Genomic DNA, 20,849 nt, shown 5'->3' with positions numbered 1-20,849 from the left:
AATTTAGCGGCAAGAATGTTGTGTGGGACCTCTGCAATGTCAGAGGCCTTGCAGAAGTTCAGGTATATGATAGCAGTTTCTCTTCCATTGCCCAATGATGCAGTAATTCCATTGCAGAATGGGGCCACTTAGGCACCATTTGCCAGTGGTGAAGCCATGTTGACATTCTATGGTTGCCTATCTTCCATATGTTTTTAACTATCTTCCAGAAGGATCTGTTCCACAATCTTATCAGTCTATGAGTTCCCAGGGTCTTCCTTCTCACTCTTTTTAAAAATGGATGCAATATTCCCTTTTTTGCCAAACTCTTGGGGCTTTGTCTGACTGCTCTGACCTTTCATAGCTGTTTTGAAGACATCTGTCAAGCAATGGAATAACTTAATATGCTATTACTCTTTACAATGGCTGGGTAAGGCTTTCTCTGACAGTTTCACAGCAGTAGCTGTGTTTCAGAGCACAGCCAGAGAAATAATCTAAGTATTCATTCTCTAAGTGTAAGGGACTCTCAGACATGCCTTCAGAACTGACTTTCCTTTCATCAGAAGATAAGATATTGATAAATACTTCAGATTTTTTTTTCTGGTTCTGCTTCTTCTCTGAGAAGCAATGGACACAATTAGTTCTGTGGAACTTGTTTCTGTAACAGTTATTTTTGCCTTTTAAATGGTCATGATGTGAAAACACATTGATAATTTGCTGTTTTTGAGGACATCATCTTTGTTCTGCAGTGTCATACCTACCAGAAGTGAATCATCCTCAAGCTGAGTGTTTAGCAACTAGTTTTATTTAAGAAAATATTCCCATAAGTTTTGTGGGATGGGGTGTTATTTTGATAACAATATTAATATGCTTTAAAATTTTCTTATTTGCTATACACTACATTTTGTTGTGCACTGCTCTCTTACACAATCATTCAGTAATGCTGTAATTAAAATTTTAAGATTGGAAAGACTGCTCCTGTTGTGAAAGCTTTTATGTCATTTTAGGGTTGTGCAGTCTTAAATAAAGATAATCATGAACTGAATTTTATTTCTTTTACTTTTTCTTGAATTTGTAAAAACGTTTGTTGTATTTTTACAGTTTACAATGTAGTATTGTGCTAGTAAAGGTAAATAGTTATTAGTGATGGACAAATAAAGATAGGTAAGTCCTGGTCATATGTTAGCAAGCTTGTGTTAGTTGTAACATTCTTGTACTTTATAATGGAAATAAAATCCCTTTGCTTTCAACAGAGTTTTTTTGAAGTAGGTACCTAAATCTGCATTATCTTTTTTGCATGTGCTAAGTGCATGTGTGTGAGAGAATGTGTATTTGAGTGTGTGTGTGAGCATGTGTGAGTGAAGAGTCACTTTACTCCGTTTCAGTAGGTGGGTGTCCATCATTTCTTTGGTGAGATGTTCAAAACCTCTCTTGATGAAAGGAGTAAATGCCAATATCTGCTCTACTCATAGATTGTTTCTACTATCTTAAGCTACAAGGAATTGTCCTCTGTGTGTGAGACAAAGTTGACTTCTGTATGTGAAGCAAATGCTGCCTCTTTGAATGTAGAATGGTTGCTGAGAATCCCAAAATATTGATAAGTTAGCCTGAATGGTATTGTTTGTTCTGGGCTCTAATTTTAATTTTTGTGTTTGAAGTAGAGATGTTCTTGATTAAATTCACATACTTTATGTGGAACACTCTTGTACTCGAAAGAAATTTGACTCAGAAATCAAGGCATTTCAAAGAATCTTGATAACAAATGAGCTGTTCAGTGGGCTTCAGAGGATGAGTTTCCAGCAAGGCTCGACCTTCAGTATTTTGATGTCCTTATAATGTCTGGAAAGTGTCCACTAGAATTAATAAAGTCTGAGACATGATTGACTGTTGATCATTTATTTGATTATGTTATGTTTTAGCATAACTGAATGCTGCACCACGTTCTCCTTCTAAATTAGGGAATTAGTTATATATGCTAGCTAAACAATCCTTATACTAGTGTTCTGGATAAATACATGGTAAAGAGGCAGGACCAGCTGCATTTGCTGAACACTTCCATGCTACTGCTTCCACTGTATCTGCTTTCAAAATGCTTGTTCACTATACTTTTTCCTTTCCAGCTATTTCTGTGCCTTGTGTGTTTTGGTAACTGCTCACTTGGAGTCTCTCTTCTCTAACTCCACAATGAACTCCCTCTTCTGTGCTGGTACTTAGTGACTATCTCATTTCCATTGCTATGTTTATCATCAAATCTCAAAATGAGTGCAACCCAGGAGGCCTTGTGCTCTCTCTGAAGAGTCTCTCTTGCCTTCATTTACACAGCTCTGACCCATCCTTGTTCACCTGTTGAATATCAAAGCATGTTGTCTATATGACCTTTTTCTCCTGTGATTACTACCATGGGTCCTTGCCTCTGGTGCCTCTCCCTCAGGAATTTCTTGAAAAGTGAGTCAGTTCCTTTCTGTGTCTGCATATTCGTAAATCTTTCTACAGAGCTTAGTACTTTGTCCAGAGACAGAACTGCTTTCTTAAAAATAGGCCTGTAAAGTACTCCACTGCTTTTACCTTAACCCTACCTTTACCTGATTTCTATGATATCAGCTGTAATTTACTGAACTCTAAAAATTTGTTTCACCATTCAAGAGGTCATGCTTCCTGTACCTGCTATGAAACACATCATTTGACCTCTAGAGATATTTAGTATTATTTGATATTTTAATAATTTAGTATTGTTTAATCCCAACTGTAATGCAGTAGTATCTTTTCCATGGCACGATGTCCTGTCTCTGATGCAGCATATTAAATTGAAAAGGGCTAAAATACTTTGAAGGTTTGTTTGTGGTTGAATTACTAACTTGAGAAGTACTGCTTCTAAGAAAAACAAAGTTGTTTTCTTTAAAGTCTTGTTCTAACTCTCCTACTAACAGCTAAGACTTAATTATACTTCAGCCAGAGTATTTTAAATTTCCTTTTCTGATTTAAAACAATAGGATAGCACCTTTCATGTAGAACATGGACTTTCTATTGGAGTCATAGCAAGAAATCTGTCGGATTCTGCTTTTACGGCCGAATGTTTTCAAGCAGAATTTCAGTGGGGAACGTAGAGCATTTTGTATATTGTAAATTTGCCTTTATCATGAATGGAGCTAGAGACATCTAGTGGTTAAAATGAAGGAAAAAACAAACAAAGCCAAAACAAAAACCCACAAACAAAACAAAACAAAGCCAAAACAAACAAACAAAATAAAAAAACAGTCAACGGGTAACTAAACATTCATGAAACTTGCATTAGCAGTTATCAAAGTAGCACTGCAAAGAGCATGTGCAAAATGTCATAATATCAAACTTAACACTGGTAAATCACTAGAACTTTCAATTTTGTTTTGAATGAATGAATTTAGTCCATTTACTTATTTATTTTCAGAATATCAAAAATCTGCAGATTTTTTTGACTCACATTGCAAAGTAACTGGAAGTGCAAAAACACGTCACCTCAGGTCTCAAACGTACATGTCAATTTCTTCACTTTTATTTTTAGTGATACAATAAATCACAGAAGAAAAAAAACCATACACTTGTAATTTACTAAAATGTGACAGCTGCACACACATTCATGTTGCAGTTTGATGTGACCTGCCTTTGCTGTTCATGGTTTCTTCATGGCCAATTCAAGGCAGACTGTATGACAAAGGTCCCACTGCACATATCTCCATTGTCTCCTCATGCTTGACAGAATATCTGTAAAGAGAGGTTTCTTAATCTGTCAGCAAAAACAAAGCAATTTACTTCTCAAACTACTTGTAACTTCTGCTTTATCCCATCATTACCAGTCATCATGCTGCAAGGAAAATTGGTGCTCCCAATCATTTGGCAAAGAGACCAGCTCTTCTTTGTATGTCAGCTCTTAAGAATAATAGCTAATGTGATTTCTGTAGAATATATTATCTATAATATACATAACTGTCAATCCTAAGTAGTCAGAAATTATTTCAATGAGTTTGACTAGCCAAAAATGTGGGGGTTTATGCCTTCGAAGTCTTTGAGTATGCAAGATAGTTGCAAACAAATGCATGTACTATCTTAATGTGGACTGTGTCCAGACAGATGACAACAAGCACAAATTATTTCAGGGAAAATTCTATTTAGGTATTAACAAAAGATCTTTGCCATAAAAACAATTAAACATTGAAACAAGTTGCTGTCACTTGAAACAACCCTGTACATGATGTGGATGCAATGAAATCCATCTATCCTTGTAGGTCAGTTCTGACTATTAAAAATGCTCAGGTAATTTCTTCCTTTTTATGTGTATCTTTGGCAGTAGTGCTTCATTTCTAAAGTATAAAAGGGCTGCTTTGTGAGGGTAATGATAGATCTGCATCCAAGTTTTGCAAGCAAATTTGAATGACACTCTTCAGATGCTGGCACACAATTCTGTGATTCTGGTTAACTTTCCACTCTCATCCGGAAATTGTTTCTATTTTACACCAGTATAAAAAAACTCAAGGAACACCGGACTTGGAGAGATGAAACAGCTCTCTCATGCTGATGCAGGGAATAACAGGGTATAGTTCTTTGTTTTACTAAGATGAAAATTGGTCAATTAAATATTACTCTTCTCACTGTTCTTTTTTGGTTTGGTTTGGTTTGGTTTTTTTGGTTTTTTGGGGGGTTTTTTGTCTAAGATAACACTATTTACCCTTATCTTCTTACTGGTCTGGTATTTTTGGAAAAAAAACCACCAAAATTAAGGCCCCTTTTGTTAATTTAGAGATACTGTCAGGTTATTTACTTGTATCTACTACTTGCTAAAAAAATTGTAAGAGATAAAATTTCTTTTTTTCAGTTCAGATGTCCATTACCTCACAACTTTCCAATATGAGACTTCATTCCCCTAACAGCAACATTTTAGAGATGAATATCAATTTTCATGCTTCTTACATTAGCTTCTTAATAATAACCTTAGCCATCTCTGTTCAACATCAGCCCATCATTAGGAATCTTATTGTATTGCTGAAGATTCTTGTAACTTCATCATTATCAACAGTGTTTTGCCATTGTTTGAGAAATTGGCGGCTGGTAGCTTATTGCTTCCCAGCTCAAAAGCAGGTCTGATACAAAGACCGCTGGCAAGACCAGGTGCTGAAGTTTGATCTAATAATACATTTGTTTTGATAACACTGAGAAGCCAGCAAAAAAAGGAAAATACTGTTGGGTAGCTCTTCTTCAGCAGGCATATTTCTTTTGATTTAGTATGGTTGTTTTCAGGTGGGCAGCAATGCATTAAACTTGTCTGGTTGGGTGTGGTTGGGGATTTTTTGTTAAGTTTTTTTAAGAGAGGAAAAAAAGACATGGGTTTCTTTGCAATTTGGTGGTGTCTATGGTAACACAGTGGTCTGCATATTTTGAATGATCTGTTGTTGTCTGCTGTGTTTTCTAGTTGAACAGTTTAATACTAATCCAATTATAAGCTGGACTTGGAAGCTGCCAGGCACTTATAAACAGGTTTTCTTCTGATGTTTAATTTGGTAAAAAAAGCTTTATCTCTTTCCTTGCACATCAGCTTCAGCAATGCCATGCAAACTTAGAGATGTATACTAGTTTTTAATGATCAGTTTACTAATGTTGCCTATTTAATGAATTCTGTTAAGTATTTTTATTTCTTCTGTTCCATGAAAAACTTCTCTGTGCCTAGAAGAGTGCCATATTTTTTGTCTTTCAACAGTAACGAATAGTTATTCATAACTAGGGAGAAATCAAGAAATGTATTACCTCTCTTAATCTTCTAGAAGTCTTTGTTTGTGTGCCATTTAGAAGGGTGTATAAATATATCCGTTTTTCTGGACAACCCTTTTCTTCACTGATGAACTGGATATATTTCCTTCACTTAGCTTGCCTGTAACCTTCCTTAACTGATGATATAACATTTCATAAAGCCATTGATCTTACAGATCCCTGTGGTTTCCAGTGTTTTCTTTAAAATATCTTATTTATTTCAGCACAACAAGCATTTCCAGCTCTTGCTCTTTTAATTTTACTTGCCTTTGGGGTTGCTATTTTCTGGAGTTTGAGGACTTTAGTTTTTTACAGATACTTCAAAGATATTTTCAGGGAGGATACAGATGAAAATACAGAAAGAAAATCCAGGATTTAGGGAAACTGCTGCAATCCACTTTATTCCTTGTTTTGGTTCTGCTTCTAACTATTACATTATGGTTTACCTTTGATAGAATCAAGAGTCAGAAAGTGTTTTTACATCAATGCTACTATAGTATGTCCAACTGCGTCTTCATCATATCGTTAAAACATGTTTTCAACAATTGGTTTAAATTATATTCTTCTCTGGTGAGCTATAATTATCACTGACTAAGGTTTGACTAGTTTGCAAGGGCTAAAAAGAAAATAATGCTCTGCTTCCGAAGGGTGAGTTTGTTTCTTCAGTTTTTGTGCAGATGGTGCAACAGATGTTTCATGCCAATAGCTTCTAAACTCGTAATTCTGCTTTGAAGTTTTCTACATATGTAGATAAATATGGAAGCAGCTTTTTTTTTTTTTTTTTTTTTTTTTTTTTTTTTGGCATGACTTGTATTGGGATCTATACAGGCAAGGTGAAAGCTGCTTTATGTTTATAAATTATTTTCTGTCGTACTGACTAACTTAGCAGAAATAGATGCAGCTTGACTAAAACATCACTTTGAAGGTTGAATGCCATGGCAAAATATTCCAGGAATACTTTAAAAACAGTCTGTCAAAGCTTTCTTCAGAGATTGGTAAAGCAGACTGTTTTCCATTCACTGAACAGGTTCTCCATAATGTGATTTTTCCAATCTGATGTGGTGTTAGAGCTCAAACTGGAATTCCAAATTCCAAATATGTTTCAGTTTGTTCACTTTCATAAAGGACTAATTCTGGTATAGTTCAATTCTGCACTTCTTGTAGCTTCAATAAACTTATTTAGTAGATCAGGATGGTTCCCTGTAGGCGTTACAGTACCTGTGTTGACAGGTGGGACTTCCCACATGTACCCTTTGTGCTGGAGGAGGTGGCACCGTCAGCAGTCTGGTTTTTTTCCCTGTGTTTTTCTCCAGCCTAATGCTTTGGGTATGTTGCAGATATTGTATTTAGTTTTGAAAATAAAGTCATCTCATTTAAAAAAATTAAAATTCTTTGGAATTGCAGAAATGGATACGTGTTTCAGAAGCTGGCACAAGTTTGCATATGAATTTGTATGCAATTCTGATTAGAATGACTAAGAAGAACATTGGTCTAATGGTACTAGACATTTAAATGTTTCATGCAAGTGTTCAGGCACCTATCCTGCTTTTTAAAGTGGCAAAATAATTTGCATTTCTCTTTCTCAGATGATATTTGAAGTTATGCAGCCAAAAGCTTTGATATTACACTAAAGATTTTTCCTGTTACACTGAAACCAGGATAGAAAGAAGGTGGAGGAAAGAGCCACTTGGAATAAAATGAACTGAATTGGGTTTTTTTAAGTGCTTCTGAATGGAATAAATGGTCAAAATAAATATATGTAAAGTTAAAAACTTCTTTAATCACAAATATTAGATACACAAATCTAAAGAAGAATTTGTAGCAACTTGTTCCAACAAATAAACAAAATCTAATATTTCATACCTGTATATATTTGTTCTATTGACTTATGCAAAATAAACCTAAATTCATTTCAAGGGCATATATTATTACTTAGAATGTGAGACTAACAATAACAGTCAGTGTATGGGACAATTCAGGTATCAGAATACATAAAAACTACAAAGTGAATATTGTGAATATTGTGAAGAGTATATCTAGTGCTGCAGTAAAGATGAAACCTAAACTTTTGATAGAAAAACACAACAGTAATAGAGTAAAACAGGCCAAAAATTTCAAAGAATATTGGTAAAATTATGAAACATGCTGCAGTATATATCGTGTAATACTCTACTTAAAGTGGATTTGTTAACAGTGCAATACTTGAGATAATCTGGTTTTTACAATATAATTTTAAGTAATTTAATTTTAAAAAAAATTTCTCTCAGAGAACTAATAAGACTTGACTTTGTAAAAGTGTAAGATACTTTAGCTTTTTGCACTGTATGTAATCTCATGGAAATTGTGAACAAAATGTATTTAATTTACTGTACTGTACAGAACAGCAACTGTTTTCACCCATCTTAAATTACTATAATAATTGAGACAAAACCACTGAAAGTATATGTCTAGGAAGCCTAGCCTTAGTGCTAAAAATGAGTTGCACAGCCATCTTATTATTGCCCAGCAACCACCTTGTTATGGAGTTTTAAGATCCCAAAGCCATTATTTTAAATTTTCCTTTTTATTATGATTTCTATAAGCACTTACTGTAAGAGAAATATGAAAGTAGAGGCACAGAGACTTTCTTGATAACATCTAACAAATCTGTGTGAGTGTAGGATAAGATCATAGGATGATTAAGATTGACATTGACTTCAGGAAGTTCTCTAGTCCAGCTGCCTTCTCATGCTTCAGAAGCATAATCAGCTTGTAATAGGTATTTTGAAAGATATTAATAATTCTTACCTGTGAATAGCAAGAAATATAATTGGGGCTTAATAATGAGGCCTATGTTACTGAATGATTGTACTGAAGATCTCATTTACTTGATGTTACAGTTTTAAGTGTTGAACATATTCTGAAATGATAGTATTCTTCCATTCAAGATTAAAAAAAGACATTGGTGAATCAGTGTTCTCATACAGTGCTTGCATTTTTTTTCCCCTCTGTCTTATTAATGTTTTTATGTTACTCAAGAAACACATTACTGAGCACAGAATAAGCACTCGGTTGAAATTAAAAGAAGGAAAGGTTCTTAACTGCTTGTGTACAGATTGCTGTCCTTGTAGCCAGAGAAACTTTTCTAATAATTTTACAGGTATGGAAATACAGGGAGCAACAATACTTTTTCCTGAAGAGAAAAGAGTATGTCCAAGTGACTATTTTCCTTTTGCAATCTCCACCATGTATTGTTTTTAGTAATACCCATCCAAACAGTAATAACTGAGTCACAAAACCACATGCTGTGAAACATGAAGAGTTTTATTTGTTAGAAGTAAATTAATTCCTTTCATTCTATATTAAATCCAGAACAATATTTCTAGGGATATTTCTACATGACTGAGAGTCATACAAATTTCTGAAAATTAACTCTTCTGGCTTAAACATTGATTTTTTTTCTTTGGTCCTTGAATTATTCCTTCTATGTCAATAATTTCTGATATCTTTTTTCCCCCTTTCTCCCACTTCTCCCTACCTTCTACAGAGACTCTTTCATTCATGCAATGTCCTCTATAGATTTTGAAAATCTGCTGATAAGTAAGCAGCTAAATTATTGTGGGAGACATATGGTAAAACCAGGACAAAGGAGTGTTGAAAGGGAAAATGAAAACATGTAGAAATACCCAAATCATTAAAGCAATCATGACTCACTTGACGCAGCATGGCCTTGGTTGAGTAACCAGTATTGCACTAAAATGTATGGTCTTAGATTACCTTTTTCTCACTGGAACTTCTTCTGAGTGCTAGTTCTATTAACTGATATTAACTTCTGCAACAGCATTTATTTGAATATTTCAGAATGCTGACATTAGCAATGGATTTCCCATAAAACTAAAAGACTGTGTAAGGATCATTTCAGCACCAATTAAAACATTACCAGGGAAGTAGCTATTTAACAACAACACATGCTAACTTGAAAAATATATAAGGAAACTGGACTAAAGACAAAATACTGATTCTTCCTTTAAAAGTGGAATTCACTGATCACAATTTCATGGATTACTGTATTGAATGCAACACAGGCATATTGCTGTATTTCATGGAGTCTACAGTGTTTTGTTAAATATTTGCTGCTATATTAGTTATAAAATTGAATCCATCAATTCTGTTTGAGATCTTATGATCATATGACAAAAATCATGCTTCATTGGATTCTGAAAAACATGACTACGTTAAATGTGATTTTTCAAAATTCTCTCCTGCTATGTACTGCAAATATTTTTATCCTGATTCCTAAACATTTTTAACACTTTCTCCTAAATATAGTGGTGAAATAGCATTCATTGCCCTGAAGATATTATTCAGTGCAAATAATTTCTTTCTTTTTTTTTGGTTCATCTATAAAAATTGAAGCACCATTTGACACTATCTAGTTCTGTTCTTTTAAAAAGATGAAGCTTCAATCAGATGATAGATACATTAAACTGTTTTTCCAGGTTACTCACGCATGAGAATTTATTTGGTGTTTTGTCCTAGGGGGTTTTTTATTCTGTTGTTACTTTTAGAACAACATTTCAGCAACATAATTACCCATTCCTGTCAATACTGATGGGGTTTCTTTCTAAAGAAATCACAACATAAATGATTAATGTGACTAATATTTTGCAGAGAAAAATCAGTAATATTGAAGGAAAAAAACAGTGGAATTGGGGCATAATCATTTCCAGCTTCTACATAAAGAAAATTCAAAGTAAGCTTTGTCTTAATCATATTAAAGTAAAATACAATATCAATTTGCATATGAGAGACTTGGGTAGGTGTTACATGTTAGGCAGAAAGAACAACTTGTTCTGTTATCATGCAAATTGAGTTTTGCTTTTTGACAAAACGCTTCACAGACAGATTTGATCTTCCTATTCTAAGGTTTGGTCAGAAAAGAATACACCCACTCTCTGCTAAACTTTTCCCAAGATTTTTATGATATTTACGCCCTCATGTTGTCTGTGTGTTGCACTTGCAGCAAAAATATCTTTGCCTGGTAATGTGTTGTAGATAGCTTGATAACAACACTGTGGAGTGAAAGATTTTTAAGAAGAGCCTAATATTGATTTATGGAAAATTATACAGCTATTACAAGTTAATGTACTGGAAAACCTTTAGAACTACTGGTAGTGCTAAATTATTCTTACTGTATCAATTTTTGCCCTATTTTAATTTCCAAATTAACAACTAAAGGAATGAAAGGAAGCTTTTCTGTCTGGAAAATATATTTAACGTACTTTAAGTCTCAAACTGGAGTTCATGAGTGGAGCTACTCTGAATAACTTTGGAAATATGTTGCTAGTTGTATGTTTTTCCTCTTAGAAATGAAAAAGTATGATATTCTGGTAAGATTAACTTGTGAAGTGAAAATAATTGGAAAAATATTTCTGATTATGCCAACTGTCCCATCTTAACAGATAAATGTAACGTGTTTAGAAACTATTTTTTATATAAAACTATTTTTTATAAACTATTTTTTCATAGAAATCTGTGATGTTTTCTTGGTTAGTATTTTTCAGTAAATGAACTCGAATTTACCCTGTGTTCTCTTTGGGTTGAGTTAGAGGATGGACTTAAGATTTCAGGAAATTCTTTATAGTTCTTTGGAAAAAATAAATCACCCTTCATTTGACATAAAAAACCCCAACAAATGGATAAGCGCAAATGTGACAATGGTAATTCGTCATACTGCTATGATGTTCATGTCTAAGAAAAATATTCTTGGAATCATGGAATGATTTAAATTGGAAGGGACCTGAAAGATCATCTATTTCCAGCTCCCCTGGGACATCTTCAACTAGATCAGGTTGCTCAAAGCCCCATCCAACCTGGCATTGAACACTTCCAGGGCTGGGGCATCCAAAGCTTCTCTGGGCAACCTGTGCCAGTGTCTTACTACTCTCACAGTAAAGAATTTCTTCCTAGTATCTGATCTAAATCTACACTCCTTCAGCTTAAAGCCACTACCTCTTGTCCTATCACACTATATGCCCTTGTAAAAAGTTCCTCTCCAGCTCCCTTGTAGCCCCTTTAAGTACTGGAAGGGCCTCTAAGGTCTCCCTGGAGCCTTCACTTCTCCAGGCTGAATGACTCCAGCTCTCTCAGCCCTCTGATCATATTTGTCATGCTACTCTGAACATCCTTCTTATGTTGGGGGTCTCCAGAGCTGAACAGAGCACTCCAGTGGGATCTCATGAGAATAGAGCAGAACAGCAGAACCACCTCCCTTGACCAGCTGACCCTGCTGCTTTTGATGCAGCTCAGATACAGTTGGCTTTCTGGCTGTGAATGCACACTGCTGAAACATGTTGAGCTTCTTGGCCACCAACACCCCCAAAAACCTTCTCCCTCAGGCCACTCTCTGTCCAGCCTGTAACTGTATCTGGAATTGCCTCCACCCAAGTGCAGGAACTTGTACTTGATCTTGTTAAACTTCACAAGGTCCACACAGACCCACCTTTCAAGCCTGTTCAGGTCCTTCTGGATGACATCCCTTTTTTCCTTCCTTGTGTGGTTGATCACACTACACAGCTTGGTGTTGTCAGCAAACTTGTTGTGTGTGTCCTTAATACTGTCTATGTTGCTGACAAAGACATAAACCAGCACCAGTCCCAACACCATTCCTAAGGAACACTGCTGATCACTGTTCTCAGTTTGGATATTAAGCCATCAACCACAACTCTTTAAGTGCAACCATCCAGCCCATTCCTTATACACTGCCACCCACACATCCATGCCTCTCCAATTCAGAGATATGGGTGTCATACTGGTTAGTGAGAAATGCCTTGCACAAGTCTGGGTAGATGATGACAGTTGCTCTTCTCTTGCCTTTCCTTTATTTCTTTAAATGAATACTACTTAGGGTTGAACATTTCTTCAAACAAAGAAGAGTAATAGTTTGATATAAAGAACAGCTACCTCTGCTGTCTTTACTTTCAAGAAACCATGTGACACATCTTATTTTCAAATATCTTATTTATATACAGTTCCACCTTTTATTAAGAAATGTTACTCTGACAGGTTAGAACATCTTCTGTAATCAAAGACTGGGCCACAGAAGTGCTTTTAAATGGCATCTAGCATGAAGTTCCTTTAGCGACCAATATAAACTTGTAACATTTTTAATACAGCTAAGGTTTTTTTACATGTGAAATCATGATGTGGGGTTCACTTTCACTTAGATACACAGATTCTCAAGTCCTGTAATTAAACATTTATGTTAGAGAGGTGAGTCCCTTACAAAATGGACCACCTTTTTATGGGATTGTTTTTCTACAGTAGTGATTGATTAATCTGAATAATACAAGTTCAAAATTCCTGTAATATTAGCTATAGAGAACTATAGGTGTGTAAGCTAGCTAAAGCTTAGCTAAGCAAAAAACTGTTACTATAATGGAGCTGTGGTCTGATACCAGGTAGTTAGGCTGGCCTAAGCGGAAGATGTACTGTGTTTGTGTTAGAAATTATATTCCCTATTGTTTTTTTTCATCCTCCGCAACCCTGCTTTTCCTTTTTGTTTATGTTGATCTTTTTCTCCATTGGCTTCTGTGGGTTTTTTTGTTTTGGTTTGGTTGTTGTTTTGTTTTTTGTTTGTTTGTTCATTTTTGTTTTGTTTTGTTGGGTTTTTTGTTTGTTTTGGATTGTTTTATTTTATATCCTGAATTTTTTATATATTTAGTTTGTTCTAGATTAAATTCAAATAAAAAAAAATCCATGCTTGTATATGAATGTTACTTTTTCTGTGTGAACATCAGTGACTGATTGCTCATCTGTTATTCTCCAAATTCCCTATCTTGTTATTTTTCAACAAGATAACGTTCTTACTCCTTTGCTTTTACAAGCTTGACACTTAGGGCTGAAACTACATGACTCCTCCAGGACTTGGTTCACAAATCATCCTTACACCTCGCATATTTCAATATGAAATTCACTGCATCTGCACAGCTGAAGTCTGTGGTTTCGGCACTGGGTCACTGGTGACTGCTGGCAGTTACGCCACATCTCGGGCAAGAAAGCATGACTTTCCTCATTACAGTTTATTTGTTCAGCATTTCAACTGTGTCATGTGTTGAACTGACACTGCTGGTGATGATTAACCAGATGTTCAGTTCAGAGACATATAGTGGTTAATACAACATGTACATGATTTGTACAAAATATGTAAAGACTATAAGCAAACACAGAAGCTACTTCTTTCTTCTTCTTCAGTTAATATTTATCTTCTAAAATGCTTTTCAGAGTACTTTGGTATTTGACTAATAGGTTTTTCAAAATGTGAGCCCTTATTTGTTGTTTCTCTAGGATCAGTATCTGTCAGATTTTCTTTGTGCTGATACACCGTGTAAAAAATATTGATATTTGTTACATAAAGTAACTATGATCTCAGTCCTGTCTCCTAAGAAAGCTTTTTTAAAGGTTTTTTTTAGTTCCTTCCCTCTTTCACAGCTAGTGAATTTCATTAAGCATGATATTCCTGGGATCTACGATACTTGCATGGCATCAACTTCGCCTGATCTCTTCGCTTCTAAGAATTTTATTAGAAACCAACATCAAAGGTATGCAATGGAAGACAAATATGAAAAAAAGAATATGAAAATGCAAGAAATATGATCCTGTAGAAATGTAATTTATACAATACACCAATCCACAGAGTATTTTTAATCAGAATACCAAAGCCTCCTATAACTTGCATTACACTTTAAGGCTTTTGGATTAAAATCCATAGGATTCATAAAAGTTACCTTTAATTGTCTTGTATGACACTTAACTTTACAAGAAATTCTAATTAAAAGCCATATAGGTATTAGAAATCATATTTTTTATTATTTTTCCTTTAAAATAATTTTTGCAAGTAATATTCAATGTTACTACTAAAGCTGGTTGACTTGCTACCCCGTGTTTTCTAATAAAAAAGAAATAAGCTACAAAATAACTAACAGGGTGTATTTTAAATCATATTGTGGAATAGTTTGAGTTAAAAGTAACTATTGTTAAAACATTCTTAGTTCCAGTTTGGAAACAGGACTTGTTTGGTGTCTTGCCACTAGATGTCATTGTAGTTGAACCCTCACAGCAGTTTTATATTAATACTTTGCTACCTGTAGGCACTGGATGGCATCTTTCAATTGATTTCAGGTGCGGGGCTTTTTAATGAGCTAATTTACACAAAGCAAATTATCTGAATGTTTCATTTAATGCCACGATGCCCCTAAAAGCCTATGTTCCGTTTGCAGACAAAAACTAATAAGGATGTCTGAATTTGAGATTTTTAACGAAGTTAGGAAAGATAATACTCAGAAGACATCAGGGAAGGTGTACATTTCAGTAGCTATACTGAATGGTCTTGCTTGATGGAGTTTTCTTGTGGTGCAGTTTCTGTAAGGGTTAGGAACATTGTGATCTCATAAATTCTCTGGGCCTCATCAGACAAATTTCATGTTTATTGAGAAGAGCATGTACTGTACTGTGCTTACTATGGTGTACTTGGTTATTTGGCATCTACATGGAACAGTAAGTGTAATAAAACCTCTTTTAGTACTAGGACAGATAAGAAGGAATAGGTTGTTTCTCAAGTGTAGCCTTTCAGCATCAGAAGCATTTGATAAAGCGTTTAGGGTTGGTTTTATTGAATGGTCTGGGGTTTTTCAAGGGTGAGTCTCTTCACATTTATTTCCTTCACTACTTCTTGCTCTACTCACTTATCTATGAGCTCACCTGGTACCAGCAAGTAGACCACAGGAGCAAAACCCCAAAGCCTCCCTCCTGCAGCACCATCTGCCCAGAGTTATGAGATCTCCTAACCCCAGGTCTGAGTGGAACACCTTGCCCTGGCTGTGAGCATAGGTGAGCTCGTGGTGCCCAGTGTGAGTCACCTGCAGGAAGAGATGGTTGGCATCCTTCACATACATAAGTGAAGCCCATCTGTGCTGAGGATGGGGGGAGAGGTTATGCCAAATCCTTCCTCCCTTGAGAGGCAGCAAGGCATTTTCTTCCCTTGCCCTGGCTTCCCTCCTATCTATGCTGCTAACTTGTATGTTAGACTGTAGATTAAGCCTGTGCATAACTGGGTGATTGGCCACATCACACACAGGATCTTTCTTGGGCTTCTTGCACTAGACCAATAGCTTTGCAAGCACCTCTGATTCCCTAAAATTGGAGGCAGGTGGACACTGGGACTCCTCTTGAGGATCTGTGAGCACAGGCCATTACACTGATGGGCTTTGATTCACAGCAAAGGTGTACAGGAAGGGTGTGCACTGCTTTTATCTCAAAGCTCAGCTCTGCACATCATTACTTTTCTAATACTCTCTTATTTAAGAATCATTTTATTCATTGTTTAATATTACATCAGAGCAACTTTAAAGCCCATTGAGATGGGGAAGATGATGTTTAGGTTTTCACATAGATTTTAACAAGACCCATGGACTACAGTGCTAAATTCAGCCTCACTTTTTAAAATTCAAATTCACAGAATCAGTTAGTTATACATCTGTATTTCCTTCATTTAGCTGCTGCTGGGGAATGTAAAAACCCCTTCCTCCAAAGAGAGAAAACCAAATTGACTTCACAATTTGTGCATAGCTTTAAGTGTACTTTTAAAATGTCTCTAAGCTATTAAGAAATTTGATTTCCAGTGTGAAATTAATATTCTTAGTAAGTTCATGTTGATAACTCCTAAAGGTGGGTGTTTGTTCTAATTAAATAAGAGTGTAAAATGTGTCATATGCATTTGCTTTTCTTTCACACACACAAAAAATAATTAATAGAAGCAGAAATAAATCTTACAGGCTGCTGTAAATTGGCACAGGTCTGTACTTTATTAACTTTCTTGAATGAGCCTAAAACACTTGATGTTTTTTAACTTATATTGTTGTGTCAAGTGTCTTCCAGTCCACCTCTAAGGTCCACTAGCCAGGGGGTTAGAATAGAAAAATAATTGGAAAAAAACCCACTATGTCTTTGTGGTCTGGAAGTCTAGCATAAGACCTTGGTGACTGATTCCCTGCCTTTAAAAAACAAAACAGCGGAAACTCCTTTTGGGCACTAAATAAGATATACTTTAATCCACAAACACACCCCTGTTTCTGGAAAACAAGTATTTTTCCTACAGAGTAATCATAGCCATGACTTCCTTTGCATAACAATTAAAGTATGGTCTATTCTGCAATGATTTGTGTTTTACACCTAGAAGATGTAATTCTACAGGGATGCAGTTAGCCTTAGTTATTGACAAGAACACATCAGTGTACTTAATGGGAGAGGTATGAACCTGTCAAGTACATCTCTTCATGTTTTGAACAGCCAGCATAACTGAGAATACCTGAGGAATTCTGAGGAATATTATGAAGCCTCAGTGGAATGCTTTCAAGCAAAAAGTTTCAATATATTGAGTACATTAGTTAATGAAAGACTGAACCAGCAGTTTCAGTTACTGATCATTTTAGTCATAATTATTGCAGTAACTCAATCCACTAATTCACACAGTGTAGAATCTACAGCGCTTCCAGCTTTCAAACAATTGAACAAGATTTTGCTAATCCACTCTCTTATTAAATCTGAAGTGATTTACTTTATTTTAGGCTGGTGTCTTTGTCCATTGGCAACATTTTGCACCAGGACCTGGCAATTTCCTCTGTGGCATGAAACAATTCCTTAACACCTCTTTCTGTTTTTCCATTCCCACTATCTGCCCCTCCAGCTCAGCTGTGGCTTCTATCCCTCCATGCAAAATCTCTCCTCAGTAACAGTCAGAGGTGGTGTTGAACTGGGCAATTACCAAGAATTACACTGCTGGATCTTTCAGGTCTTAATCTCCTGCTCCCTCTGGCTGGCTTGCTGCAGCACTCAGGGACACCATTCCCATTGTGGCAGGTGCTGTATATAGCAAAGAGCCTTTGTGCTGAAGGCCAAGATCTTCCTGTTTGTTTCTTTAACATTTTCAAGGTGGCTTTAGAGTGATGTGAGCTCTTCATAAAAAATTCTTTTTCTACTGCTGATAGCTCTCCAGTACAGGTAAATGCAGCCTCCTGTTTGCTCTCTTCCTTCCCCCATTTCTAAAACATTTGTTTGTACCAAATAAAATCGTGTATATTTTTTCACTGCCAATTTTTGATGGCAGGTTTCTTTTTTTGGAGATTGAATACAGGTTTCTGGAAGAAATGCCAAGTTTCCAAATAAACTCAGAAGAGGCCAAAATTTTACCTGTTCTTTTTTTCTTTTCACTAGCTAATAAACGAATTGTTAAGTACAATAGAAATATAAGACTTCTGCTGAGACAGAGACTGGTTGAGACAGAGATTTCAATCAGTAAATTGAACTTAGTATTTGAATTCTCGGTGAAAGTCTATTACCTGTTTTTGCAGCTTTTTTTTCCATGCCGTTGTTCTCCAACTGCTCTACAATTCTGCCATAAAGAGAAATAGAAAAGTTGTATGGGAGGGAGAAGAGCTCTGTTTAAAAACTGGGATTTTAAAAGGTTCTTTTTGCCATCCTGAAGTCTCCTACTTTTGGAGTTTTAAGAAAATTTTAAGGATTTAAACCATACTCTTATGTCCTTCAAGATTTCAAGGAAATTTTAAGGATTTAAACCATACTCTTATGTCCTTCAGGAAATCTTTACATATACTGAATTCCCATCCACTATGCGGGGTTTAAAAGCATAAGTATTTTTAGTACAATCTCAAAGTGTCAAGTGTAAATCATAGGCAATATATAAATAAAAACGAACACTTCAGTTTTCCTTAAATCAGTTAAGAAGTCCCTGTGAAAAAGTGAAATAGAAAAGAACTACGGATCAACCTATTGTGTAAGGTGTGATGTTTAAAAGTCAGAAGAATAGCTTTATTCTAGCAACTTCTTTATATTTAGTCACTGCTTTCATTTATTATCATGCTGTTTGATGGACTGGACTGCAGCATGTTTGCGTCTTTGTGAACCCTGTGTGTTACTATACTGAGTTATATTCTAGAAGGCAGCAGAGCTTAGGAGCTTTCAGGCAGCCTTTACTGTTCCCCCATGTTCTCATGCACTAATTCATAACAAGACACCCTGAATGTATTCCATCACATTTGTTATTATCATATTCAAATATGTTTGCTGTTATAACCTTGAAACCTTTCTTCATGTTGGTTGTAAAGTCCATTGCTGTTGTTGTAACTTTATGCCATAATAAAGCAGACTCAAAAATGCTTTTTCTATACAGAAAAGGACACACAAAACCAGTTCTATCATATTTTTAATACAATCTGTAATTTACAGAGATCCAACTATTGCTGTAATGTAATTTACATGGGAATGATTACTTACGGTTCTCTGGTGCCTTTTAGGGGAAAACATTCATTATTTTTGTCTGCTAACTAGTAATTGAGAAACTAGTGAATTAAGTTTCTCCTTAAAACATGCAGAGAGGAAAGTGTATCATTTGCATTAGTCTTCCATGTCTAGTAGGACTTAAATAGTAAGTGATAACATGGTGGTAAAAGAACCAAATCAAGCCACACTCAGAAACTGATTGCAGTTTGTTTATTCAGGTATGTTCTATTCCATATATCAGAAAGTCTTTTTAAAGAGGACATTGAGCAATTTCTCTCAGGTGAGTACCTTACTACATTAGTAGATTTTCTCTGTTTAATGACTTACTCTGTTTTAAATTCACCGAACACATCTTTATAAAGAATCTGCATAAGTAAAGCCATAGGACAATTAAACTAGCTGGCCGTTAAGCATGCCTGTTTGCAGAGGGATGTTTCCTTTCCGAAATTTAAAGGCTTTCTTAGGTGCATACATTGTCTGACTGCATTCATACTTTTCAGACCAGGGCTAGGAATCAGCATTGTTACTTTATGATAACAACTGTCACTTATTGAAGGGTCTTGTGTCACAGTGCTTAGAGCAGGAAAAGCATAATCCGTCTTCCAAGGACCTTTTCATTTAACATGTAAAGCTTGACTTTAGTGGACTTTACATTTCTGCAGTGAACCTTGTAAGTGTTTAGAGCTGCTTGGTTTTTTATGTGATTCTTTTGCAAGTATTGCCTGCTTTCTTTTTTAGGAATTTTGTATATTTGATGGATTCCTGACATTATAGATTTTTTCCTCACGTAAATACATTTTGTTGCAATACTGAAAAGGCGATGTTTGTATGATGTTTCAAGCTCAGCTTCAGTATTGGCAACTGTCAAGATTTGTGGGTAAATGCTTTCAAAACCAGTGACAGAATTTACTTCATACAGACTGTTTTGAGTAGCTGTTCTCATGAGGTTTGGGAAATGTCTGTTGCAATTGAGCACTTAGCTTTCTGATTCCTTAATTTAACTGCAGTGCAGGTTTTATGCATTTATAATACAGTTAAAAATAGAGAGCAAAAACTAATGCTGTAAGAGTGATATACTCAAGCAAACACTGTACCAACTCAACTAAGAACTAAAATACCTTGTCAAAAATAGATATTGTTTCTTGTGGAGGATTTTTCCAGGCTAGAATATAGAGTGATGTTAAAGACCATAGATACACTTTTTCATGCAATCATTTTATGAAGCTCAATCCAGCAGCTCCTCAAAGAGGAAATTTAGGAGGTGATTTGACCGGTGTCAGCACCCACTTGTGAAGAACACATTATGTTCTAACAGACAAGTGTACAGGAATTGTAATTGAAAGATAGCAGGTTTTCATCTAATAAAAGCACATTTGGCACAACTAGAGCACTGTCCTTGCAAAATGTAAGAGTTTCCAGAAGCTACTCTTTGCTGACAATTTTTAAATCATAATTAGATGTTTTGTGTCATATATTCATTTCCAGGGAGCAGTGATTAATTTTAAAAAGTGCTGCTGGTCATATCCACAGAGGAAATGGAACTGAATATTTTTTTCTGGTATTTCTAGATGCAGCATGAATCTATCTGTACAGCAAGGGATTGGTGCAATTCTGGTTGATTTCATTAATTGCACTTAAAATTACTGTAACTGCCCACTTTTCCCTCTGTAGATGGGATTCAACTCAGTTAGTTGAGACATTTGTTCATTAGCATGACTTATTTACTTCTCATGTTTTTATGGGAGTTGGTTTATAAGCAG

At 35.5% G+C, this 20,849-nt stretch overlaps 1 protein-coding gene across 7 annotated transcripts in view; it reads left to right on the top strand.

Annotated features, from left to right (window-relative positions):
- TRPM3 (transient receptor potential cation channel subfamily M member 3) overlaps window positions 1–20,849 on the top strand; it is a 411,043-nt gene that overhangs the window by 84,003 nt on the left and 306,191 nt on the right. The window contains exon 1 of one of the 7 annotated variants that reach the window (XM_050328968.1): window positions 19,304–19,369. The exons of the other annotated variants lie outside the window; for them this stretch is intronic. Coding sequence (XP_050184925.1) covers window positions 19,310–19,369 — 60 coding nt within the window. The 5' untranslated portion in view covers window positions 19,304–19,309. Of the gene's footprint in view, window positions 1–19,303; window positions 19,370–20,849 lie in introns of those variants that run through there. 7 annotated transcript variants of the gene reach the window in all.

This window comes from Myiozetetes cayanensis, unplaced genomic scaffold (assembly GCF_022539395.1).
Source record: "Myiozetetes cayanensis isolate MyiCay16 unplaced genomic scaffold, myiCay2020 scf4, whole genome shotgun sequence".
Classification (NCBI taxonomy): Eukaryota; Metazoa; Chordata; class Aves; order Passeriformes; family Tyrannidae; genus Myiozetetes; species Myiozetetes cayanensis.
Note: the sequence above shows the minus strand (reverse complement) of the source record. Positions and strands in the feature narration are given on the sequence as shown.